The 10,824-nt window shown below is 45.5% G+C and overlaps 1 protein-coding gene across 1 annotated transcript; it reads left to right on the top strand.

The window, feature by feature from the left end:
• The first annotated feature begins 736 nt into the window (after positions 1-736).
• Positions 737-10,618, top strand: LOC147008651 (protocadherin-10-like). Its single transcript, XM_085864656.1, has 5 exons — positions 737-996; positions 2,097-4,749; positions 5,641-5,696; positions 6,653-6,831; positions 8,602-10,618. Exons 2-5 carry the CDS (start codon positions 2,152-2,154, stop codon positions 9,318-9,320), a joined length of 3,552 nt encoding a protein of 1,183 aa, XP_085720782.1. The 5' UTR covers positions 737-996; positions 2,097-2,151; the 3' UTR covers positions 9,321-10,618.
• Positions 10,619-10,824: the final 206 nt, after the last annotated feature.

The raw sequence follows: 10,824 nt of genomic DNA, 5'->3' as shown, positions 1-10,824 counted from the left end.
GAACCATCATATCGTACAAATCAGGAGATTTTTCTTGGCAGAATAATTTGTGATGCTTCCATTTCGGGGAGCGAGAGGTGTTTCTCACTGTCACGTCGTCTTCGTGAAAATCGCATATAAGAACGCAACAACGCCACTCACCGGGATCACACACAAGTGGTCTAATCTTTTCGACAAGGTATCAATTCGGTGTCGCAGATCCATCGGGAAATCGATTTATGTAGTCGCAATATGATTCAATAAATCAGGCTTTCCATGAATCATACACTATGTGACTGTCTCACTCAAAGCGCGCAACTCGTTCGGCGTGCGCACACGACTGTCGAGTGGGTCGGGCTAATAAAAAAAAATATATATATATATATATATATATATATATATATATATATATATATATATATATATATATATATATATATATATATATGTTGTGTCTGGTGTGGACACATTTGCATTGGAACACAAAAGTAAGTGAGCATGCTGGGAAAGTTTTTGTCCGAAACGTGACATCCTTTCGATGCGACACCGGGTGGCAGCTCCGTGCGCATTCCCATTCATCACTCACCCGAACCTCGTCCGTACAATCGGCCCTCGCAGTGACAGATGGCAGTGCAGCGAGAGGGCGGTACCAGTAGGCGTGGAAAACAAAAGTAGGCGGGCTTTCAATCAGACGGTGGTCGCTCATTGGCTGCCTGCAAGACCGTTCTGCCACTATAGGCTGGAGCCGTGAGCTAAAACACTTCGCACGGCGCATCTCGATTTGAATTCCCTCCGCGAAGGCTCACTTGCAAGTGAGGCGCTGTCAGGTGGCGGGAGGACGCTTGCCTGGTTTGTCTAAGAAAACAAACAAAGGTATAGTGGGTAGTCCGTCTCGCTCTGTCTGTCGGAAGACCGTCCACAACGGCTGTCCGAGGAAGGACGGTGGAACGGCTTGGTCGGAGGAAGGGACACGGCACTCTCTCTGTATGCTCGTGAAGTGGGGTACTGGACAGACCAGTGAGTAGACCCGCGAGGTCCATGCACATCCATGAGCAACACTGGATGATCATGCCTGGCTGAATGAGGCTCGTTGGCATCTTTTATTTTTATTCATTTTTTTCTCCCGTACACTCGTGGCAAATGTACATGGAAATGATTGATGGCAGATTTCTCGCCAGTAGACAAGGTGTAGAACACCTCGCTAGTCGAATCTCAAAAAGGTTAAAAGCCTCCACGCTGAGGACGTTGACGTTTAAATGAACTTGCCTTCTAATTGTTATTTCTGACCGAGTGGAGCACGCGCTCTTACACACGTCATAACAATGGGTGTTAATGAGGACCAGAAGTCAAAGACGTCGATAGCGCCCGCTAAACCGAGTGCGCTTTAATGCCCGGAGTGGCGATTCATTCAGTCTGTGAACTCACTCGGCTCTCTATATTCTTGGACAAAACGGCCCTCTTGGGCCCCCCCCCCCATCCCCATTGAACGACTACGCGATGAAGCGCATTTCAATGAGACGGACTTGATGTGCTTAAGCGGAAGAAGAACTGTGCTTAATGTGTGCGCTTCAAACATTAATATCCCAGCAGGAATGAGGGATAGAGGTGTCTGCGGAGACCGTCCACACCATTGCACAGCATTAGTCGATATGCCATGCGCTGGCCTCGCCTCGCTCCGCTTCTCGGTTTTGTAAATGACAAAACAGGCTTCTCTCTGCCGGACTTAGTCGACTGCGTAATTTAGCCTCAGCGGCTCGTTGGAAGTGAGGGTGAAAAAAAAGTTTGCTGTTAAAAAGAAGATAAACCAAGGTGGTTGTCCAAGGTCAACTTGTGCTGTGTGCACAGAGAAAGGCTGCGGTGGGAGCTACAGCTCGAGCACACGGTCTCTTGCGTGTCATCAGATTTTGTGTTTGTTTGTGTGTGAAAGAGTGAGAGAGAGAGAGAGAGAGAGAGAGAGAGAGAGAGAGAGAGAGAGAGAGAGAGAGAGAGAGAGAGAGAGAGAGAGAGAGAGAGAGAGAGAGAGAGAGAGAGAGAGAGGATTTGACTGGCTTCCATTGAATGAGGTACATCGACAGTGCCTCGCAGTGGTCAAGCTCATCTTGTGGATACCGTTACAGTTGGCGCAGTGCGAGCGCGTCCAGAAAGGAAGAGGAGGAGGAGAAGGAAGGGAGAATGTCTGCGTCTCGGCTCGCAAGCCTCCTGACACTCTACCTGTGTGGCTTCTTCTGCGCTACGGGTCCAGCATGTGCGGCTGCGGCTCACGCATCTCAGCTGCGCTACTCCGTGCGCGAGGAAGAATCCTCTGGAGTTCTCATTGGAAACCTCGCCATGGACCTTGGACTGAGCCCAACAGAGATGAAGGCTCGTCATTTCCGCAGCCTTCCTGGGAACAATGCGTCTGCCTTTTTGAGTGTTGACCCTCAGACCAGCGAACTGCGTATCCAAGACAAGATAGACCGTGAATCCGTCTGTCCGAGAGCTACTGGCACTAGCTCGTGTGTTCTTCTGCTTGAGGCGGTGCTGGATCAGCCGCTACAGTTGGTTCGAGTGCACTTTGATGTACTGGATATAAATGACCATGCTCCGTTGTTCCCAGCAGACAGCACTCTTCTTGAAATCACAGAGAGTGCTGCTGTGGGCACCCGATTCCTGCTTGAAGGTGCTTCTGATCCTGATGCGGGAGCAAACTCATTGCGTGGGTATTCACTCTCGCCTGATGATGGAGTTTTTTCACTGGATGTGCAGGCAGCTGCGGGTGGAGTTCGTGCCCCGGAGCTCGTAGTCAGGCAACCTCTGGATCGTGAACTTCAGGCCTTACACCGCTACATGCTCACTGCTACGGATGGAGCCAAACCTCCGCGTACTGGCACCACAATGCTGACTATCAGGGTTCTGGATTCGAATGACAATGCTCCCACCTTTGATCACTCTGTATATACTGCACGCATCCGTGAGAGTGCTCCCGTAGGTACTACTCTGCTGCAACTGAACGCTACTGACCCAGATGAGGGCGCTAATGGTGAGGTTGTCTATGCCCTCGGATCGCACGTATCTCCGCGTGTCCGCCAACTCTTCCAGGTGGATCCGCGATCGGGAAAGACCTCCCTGCGTGGTGTGCTTGATTACGAGGAGGCGAGCTCTTATGAGATATATGTGCAAGCGCGTGACCGCGGTCCCAACTCCATTCCGGTGCATGGAGAAGTGCTGGTGCAGGTGTTGGATGTTAATGATAATGCACCAGACATTCACGTTTTAACGCTAGCACAAAATGGTGAAAGTTACATCTCGGTGTCCGAAGGTGCAACGCCTGGCGCTTTTGTTGCATTCGTGCGTATTACGGACAAAGATTCGGGTGCTAATGGCCGAGTGGCATGCACGTTAGAAGGCCCGGGATTGCAGGGTGAAAGACCTCCATTTGCCTTGCGTACGTCGGAGGGCGGAGAAGACTACACGCTTGTCACTGCAGGCCCTTTAGATCGTGAGAGCATGTCCGAGTACAACTTAACTCTTCTGGTGCGGGATGGGGGTGTTCCGCCTCTAGTCTCTGCCAAAACATTTACTGTGCGTTTGATGGACGAGAATGACAATTCCCCCCATTTTCTTCGTTCTTTGTATGAATTCCATGTGTCAGAAAACAACATTCCAGGAGCATACTTGGGCTCTGTTAGTGCACTCGACCAAGACGTAGGAGAAAATGCACGTGTAGCTTACTCCATCGTGGACTCGCAAATTGATGGAATGTCTGTCTTTACGTACGTGTCCATAAACCCTGCAAGTGGTGCATTGTATGCTCTTCGAGCCTTTGACTATGAACATGCGCACCGCATGGATTTCCACGTACAAGCACAAGACAATGGCACACCTCCACTCCATGGAGACGCAACTGTTGCACTTATTGTAGGAGACACCAATGATGAGGTTCCAACAATCGTGCAGCCCTCACTGGACATCAATGACACGGCAGATGTGTACATCGCTCCTGGGAGTCCAGCGGGTGCGCTTGTAGCCACTGTTCATGCTACTGATGGAGATGAAGGTGAAAATGCTCAACTGACCTTTGGTTTGGCTCAATCGGAGGAGCCTGCCTTGTTTAAAATCAGCGCCAAGAGTGGTGAACTGAGGACCACAGGGGTACTACCCTTCAGTGAGGCCAACCACGAGCTGATTTTGCTCGTGAATGACCATGGAGAGCCACAACTCACTGCGACCGCAATCATACGTGTGTTAGTTACTGCTGCTCCTCGAGGAGGAAGCGCGCGTGGGGTCACAGGTTATGAGGATGCGGGAAGGTCCTCCGACGGTGCTTTCACTACATCATTCATCGTTATTATTGCACTGGGAGCTGTCTCTTGTGTCCTTCTCATCGCCATGGTACTTATCGCCGTCCGCTGCAAGCGTGAGAACAAGGAAATGCGTACATATAACTGCCGGGCAGCAGCAGAAACCAGTGGTCAGCCAAGTCCACGCAAAGCCGATGCCAACTTGGCCCATGGAGAGCTTGACATGACCACAAAGGCAGCACCAGATGCTGACTATGCCTCCGTGATATCGCTGCACACTTATGAATATCAATCCTTCCTACCATCTGAGACGAGCGGAAGTGCCAGCCGCTCTGAAGAGACCCCAACAGAACAACATGGTCTTTATTGCAAGGCAACGACTCCCTACCCTGCTGTACCACCACGTCGACCTCTCCCTTGCCATGCTCTCAATGGAGCACCAAGACAACCTGACCTTCTTCTTGGTGGCTTTCCCCCAGCTCCAGCACAGGTAAATAAAATAATATTCCATGCGAATTCAATATGAATTATGTGAGTCATGTATGATTATAGTATAGAATTTGTCATGTATATATTTATTTATATATTGCAGTAAAAATCATTTTCCTAATATTGCTGCATTATTTTTACTTCCTGGCTTTCATATTGTCAGTCTTGCTTCTTACATTAATCATTGTCAGGTTCGAATAATGTATTTACGAAAAATTGCCTTTATATTGGATTGCGTTGAATATAAAAGGTGTTGACGTAGGTTGTTCTGAAAGAGAAGAGTTGCTTCAGCATTGTCCAATAATAGCACTCTGCTTGATTTTGAATTGCTGCAGCTTGGGGAACATGACAATAGGAAATAGTGTAAGTGTATCTACGATGTTGACTGATCAAAGGTGATGTTTGAATGCAATCTCTTGTAAAAGGTAAAAGTGAAAGCTTTGTACCTGAACTGGTACGTTGGTCATGGCACTACCGGTTTGTCTTAGAGGTCTTGATGTCAAATCCTGCTGTAATGGTATTGTTTTATTTCAAACAAAATTGGTAGTTCTTGCCATTGTCATTATACTTTGAACCTGCAATAAATAGCTGCTGTTGTGAAGACCCAACCGATTCTCCAACATCCCACACGATGGAAAATTATGGTGACTTTTCTGGAATACATGTAACTCTAGCCGCCTCAATTAAATGTCGTTGATTCACTCGGACGTGTGTCTTTTTTAATCAGATATTATAAAATGTCCTCTGGGAGTGTTTGTGCGTATACATCATGCACACAATTCATTGAAATTTTGATGAGATGTGCTATTGACTTATTGTATATGTGTAGATGAATGTTGCTGCCCTTGCTAATTTTCTATGCATGTTTTTGTTCTCATCTCATTGTTCTCAGAGGCCCAGATACTTTCTGGAACCGACGAACCAGCCGAACAGGCAGCAGTCAAGGAGGTATGTTGCCAATTGAACCAACAATTAGCCATGCACTCAAGTTCCTCCTTCATTTGACCAAAAAAAACCCCCAAAATGATTTTGTACTTCACTTTCACAATGCATGACTCTGCGCAACACAACAGCTGTTCACAGCTTCTGAATATTCTTTGATGCTTTGATTGAATTTGGCTTTCAATCCAATCACTATTCTGTCATTGGTTCGTAATCCAAAATGTCCCTCAAGCAAAACTCATTTATCATGTGTTTTTTTTGTAGTTTTGAGCATTTATTTTTATTTTTAATGAAAAGCGTGAGATAAGAAATTGATTGATCAATAATTACCAATCCTCATTATATCTATACAGGTAGCATGTGTACCTAAGAGATCGATCCCATTATTTGTTTTTATCGAGTGTGGCCCATTTTAATCTCGTATGTTAATTAATTATTTTTTTGTTTCACGATGACATCTTTCTGCGGTCTTCATAGGTTTTTCTACCTTCATGTGAACCATCTACACATATACCGGCTTTCTAGTTTCCTGTTTGTGTTTTTAAGTTGTTTCCACTATTCAGAAGTCGGTGCTTTCAGCTTCATCATGATAGGTGACTTAATTGACCCATATATGGATGAAAAGAGCTCCTTCCTAATCTATTGTCCTTGAAGAAATAAAAATAAAAACGACCAACCCTGTTCTTTGTGTGGCTGTGTCTGACAAGATACAAATCATTCTGAATAATGTTGCCATCAATGGCCAAATTTAATGTTTTAGAGGATTGCACTGATGTAAGATGAGCATACTTTGATTCTGATGTTGTAATCCTCTGATAATGTATTGACAGTCAGAACACATCCAGTGTTGTGCAGTTAAGATTTTTTATTTTTCATCAGCCTCAAGCATTTGATAATCCTGATGTGGTGAGCATCATTAATTAGCTCACTAGTATCTGGGGCTGGGTGAATATCTTTGGCAGCCACACTTTTAAAGAAGCTGACAGATTGAGCTTCAAGGATAGCGGTCATGGAGACAGCGATCCCGGGGACAGCGACCAGGATACAACACGGGGCTCATACAATGAAATGGTGGGAAGAGACGCAGCGATAGCGCAGCAACTAGCCGAAGATCCTGGTGCAGTCATGCCAGATGACCAAGGTACGACCCATTCCCATGCTCTTCAAAATGCTCCTCGTGGCTTTTCCCTCACTTCCTCCCATCTAACTTTATAGACACCTGTTATGACCCACCCAGGTAATCCCATGTATTGAGCTTTACCCTTCCATTTTCTTTGACCACAAGAAATGTGAGGGGGAGGCACCATCCCCTCAAACACTGCAATTACTTGCCTGTGAGAGTCCTCAACCCCTGAGTCTTCAATCACTGTTCAACCCCTGCAGTTTTTTCCTCGTAATTAAAATGCCAACGCATTGGACGCCAGCAGGAAAGTGGAAAACGGCCAGATTTACAGAGCATAATTTATGCCATCTTGTAATCCGATTTATACTAATAGGAGTCTGCTGGCAGGACACAAAAAATAAAAACCACAAGAATCTTTCAGAGGTTGTGTAGGACAAGATTAACTAGGTTATTTCACAGCGTGAAATCGATCCTATAAATGTTGTTCAACTTGTTTGGGAAGTGATATAAATTACTTAAAGGAAGTGCAAATGTTCTCCACCAGGTAAATTGGTTCACTTTCAGTGCGACACTCACTCGCACCCAGAGATATTTTGCTTTGCCCGAGGCAATGTGACTACACAGATATTCTTGATATTCATTTTTATAGCAGCTTGTTATTTGGTGTTGGTTTTGGTTCTGAATATAATCGGATGTTCTTTGAAATTTAGCAACATCATTGACAGAATTTCTTTCTAAGTACGTTTTGGTGTGATCTCCTTTTATCCAGCTGTATTTGTAGCTACGGTGTGACAATTAAAGCAGAAACGCCACCCAGTAACAAATGCATGCGGGTGTATTCCCAGCAGACAGCAATTATAAATAATTACGCTTCTGTCCTATAATCCAAAATGCACAGCAATCATTGCTTATGGACAGTTCGTTCTCCAAACGCTGTGCAAACAGCAGCGCAGACCATGGGAAGAGGTGCATGTGTACTTAGCGGATTTTTGACAAATTTATCTAGTGTATCACTTATTACTCTGAAACAGCAATCTTTTCACTCTTAATATGTCATGAAACTGAATCAAGTGGTTTTTTTTTTGTTGTAATGCACTTGTATTGTTCCACTTCCTATATAACAATCAATAACTAATTGGTCAATGGAACCAGTAGAGGAGAGTGTGTGACGCCTTGTTAGATTTTCCATTCTGGCACTCAATATTGGAGCCGGCCTATTTCCGATACCGATATCTGCCAGGAACGGCGTTGGGCCATTAAAGACATTTCAAATGCAGGTCAGCACCTCGTTGGTCCAAATTTGATAAATTTGGGGTCATTTTTGCACTTCTCCTCCTTCTGACTTCTCTCATTCTCCTCCACATAATGGAGGATGCAGCTATTTCCCAGCAGCTGCTGCGTGTCCCTAATTGTGTTCTCTACCTGTCGCATTGCACAGTTCAAAGGTGGCTTCATTTGCAGGACCCGAACGTGTTAAGACCCAAAATACACATGTGGACAGGAATTTCCAGACAAGATTGTTTAATTGCAGATCCTTTCCCAAGATAAATGCTAATTGATAGGTGGAATCTCAGGAGTCCCCATTGTCAGAAGACATAAAAACATCTAATCCCAGGGAGAGCGTGTCGCATTATCGGCAGCAACCAGATTATCATTGTGATTCCCATGGGTTGAATGTATTGAGGGCCTTGCTAGAATGAGATGGGTTTTGCCAGGAAGAATTATACTCAGTCAGAATTTTGTATAACAGTGAGTTTTTAAGTGTTGATTTTGGCTACATGTTGGCAGGAGAAGGAGATGTGCATTCAAACTGCACACCTGACTGCAAGGTGTTGGGTCACTCAGATCGCTGTTGGATGCCAACTTTTGCTTCTGCAGAGGCTAGGCCATGCATTGCTCCTTGTCGTGAAGCTGTCCTTCTTTCTACATCCCCAGTGGGAGCTGTGGATAGGGGTTGTGGAGCATCCGGTGCTACACCCAACCGCTGTGACTTCCCTCGACGTACTTTTTCTACGTTTGGCAAAGATGATATGGACACGTCTGTGGCAACAAACACTGGTGCCAACCTGATAAATAACACAGGTGGTGGATATTCAGCTGACTGGCCCCAGCTTGGTTCCAGGCCAAGTACGCTAAGGTTCTCACCAGCCGTGTCGACTGCTGGTAGTCAGAGTTCTCCACGGCATGGGGATTCCACAGGGAAAGCAGCCTTCCCTGCTGATGGCAGTAGTGGGTCACCAGCCCAAGAAGGCTCCAACACTGTACCCTCACTACTTTCCTGCAGCCCTTCGCAAACACACAACTTGCCCCTGTCTTCCTCAATGTCTTTCCCCCGACGACTGGCACCCATTCCTGAACCCGCCTTCTCGGAGCTGGAAGAGGGTGAAGCTGACGAGGTGTCAGCAAATCCTGTGATTGTTCAACCTTGCCGTAAGATGCGGGAGATTCTCGACGCTACTGAGGTTGTGGCCGAGATTGAGCAACTTCTCCGTGATTCAGCATCGTAACAAAGATGGTCGTAAGCAGACACTGAAGCAAACTGCGTCATGAATGATTAGTAATCGGCTGCTCTTACAGCAGTGGAGGAATGGGTGAGGTATGTTAGAGTAATACAGAAGGTGAAGGAAAAAAAACAAAAGAGTGTGCAGACGCAAGTGACTACTTTTAACAGCAGACTGTTACTGAAAACAAATCACGGTGACAGAAGAGCATGTCTCTCCAGCTGCAGATGGCCAGGCTGCAGGATATTCCGCGGATATGTTAAACATGCTAAATGGCTCCACGATGGAAATTGTTACGTGTGTGCAGAACCATGTACAGTTTATTTTTTTGGTTTGTCTTTGTGATCTTTGAGACATGCTGTTACATTCGTCAAATGGGTATTTTGCTTTTAAATGGATCTCAAAGCTGTGGCCTTTTCTAGTTGGTATACTAACAGTGAATGCGAATGCTGATGTGATCCTAGATGTTTTGTTTTACAGTCCATAGTGATACCCCATGAAAAATGTAGACCAAAGAGAATGGACATCCTAAGTTTTTTTTTTAAAACGGTGTCAAAGGTAATTCTAGGAGCATATTTTATTTTTCATATAGTTTCATTTGTCGATGACAATCTCGTCGTGCTAAAGATAAGCAGCCTCTGCTGCCAGTAGATGCCGAGCACTTTGGAAACACGAAACTTATGTCCACATGGCATCTCCAAAATGGCTAACTCCGAATCCTAGTGGTGTTCTTTGGTTGACCACGAGCCTGGGATCACCCTTCTGTGGTCGAGTGCTCACGTTAGCCACAGTGGCACTGCGGTAGGGGATGCGCCAGTGGTTACGCTCATTCCTGGTGGGACGAAGACAGATGGCGCTTTGCCAAGTGAAACTCATACTTAGGTGCATTAAAAAAAATAAACATTTAACATTCATCCCGTAGAATTTTAATCATCAATCTGTGGAGTTTCACTGCAACACGTTGGTTTGAGGATTAAGGGTGCTGTATTATCTTGCTTGCTTTACGCGTTTGTGCGTGGGAATTCCACGGTGGTTGAAAGGCACATTTACATGCATTGAACTAATGTGTGTTCTTGCTGTTTTCCATCAAAATATTCGGTGCCACTTTTAACTTCACAATCCCTGGTTTCATTTCAATGAGCGTCAAGAGCGCGGTGTTTTATATGGCTTACACATCTCAAGGTGGTCAGTGTTAATAACGAATCGAGTGTCCCGAATATTAAAGTGTTGTGTCCAATTAACCAAGATGAAATAACTGAAAAATACATTTCTTGTAATCTTCCTGCAGACCGCTGTCGCTTTTTATTGCAGTCACAAGGAAATTGTTTGATGTTTGCTTAGAGCTCTTATTGTGTGACGAGTCTCCAGACAATGCAAATACGTTTTTCTTTATCATTGTATGAAAGAGATCGCTGATGACATCAAAGAGTTCTCTAGAATCCAGCTTGGGAAGCGGGTGCGAAATGCAGTGAGGTGCGGCGTTCGATCAACAGCGGGGAACTATAATCGA

The sequence above is a fragment of the Eptatretus burgeri genome, chromosome 18, assembly GCF_056783735.1.
Source record: "Eptatretus burgeri isolate ZD-2024b chromosome 18, Ebu_testis_v1, whole genome shotgun sequence".
In the NCBI taxonomy this organism is placed as follows: Eukaryota; Metazoa; Chordata; class Myxini; order Myxiniformes; family Myxinidae; genus Eptatretus; species Eptatretus burgeri.
This window is presented reverse-complemented; position numbering and strand designations above follow the sequence as displayed.

What these genes read in the sequence shown, in the direction of transcription:
- LOC147008651 (XM_085864656.1), top strand. Translation starts at nt 2,152, where the DNA reads ATGTCTGCGTCTCGGCTCGCAAGCCTCCTGACACTCTACCTGTGTGGC. An exon ending in AACAGGCAGCAGTCAAGGAG is followed by an intron (nt 5,697 to 6,652) that starts GTATGTTGCCAA and finishes TATCTTTGGCAG; the next exon opens with CCACACTTTTAAAGAAGCTG. An exon ending in AGTCATGCCAGATGACCAAG is followed by an intron (nt 6,832 to 8,601) that starts GTACGACCCATT and finishes ACATGTTGGCAG; the next exon opens with GAGAAGGAGATGTGCATTCA.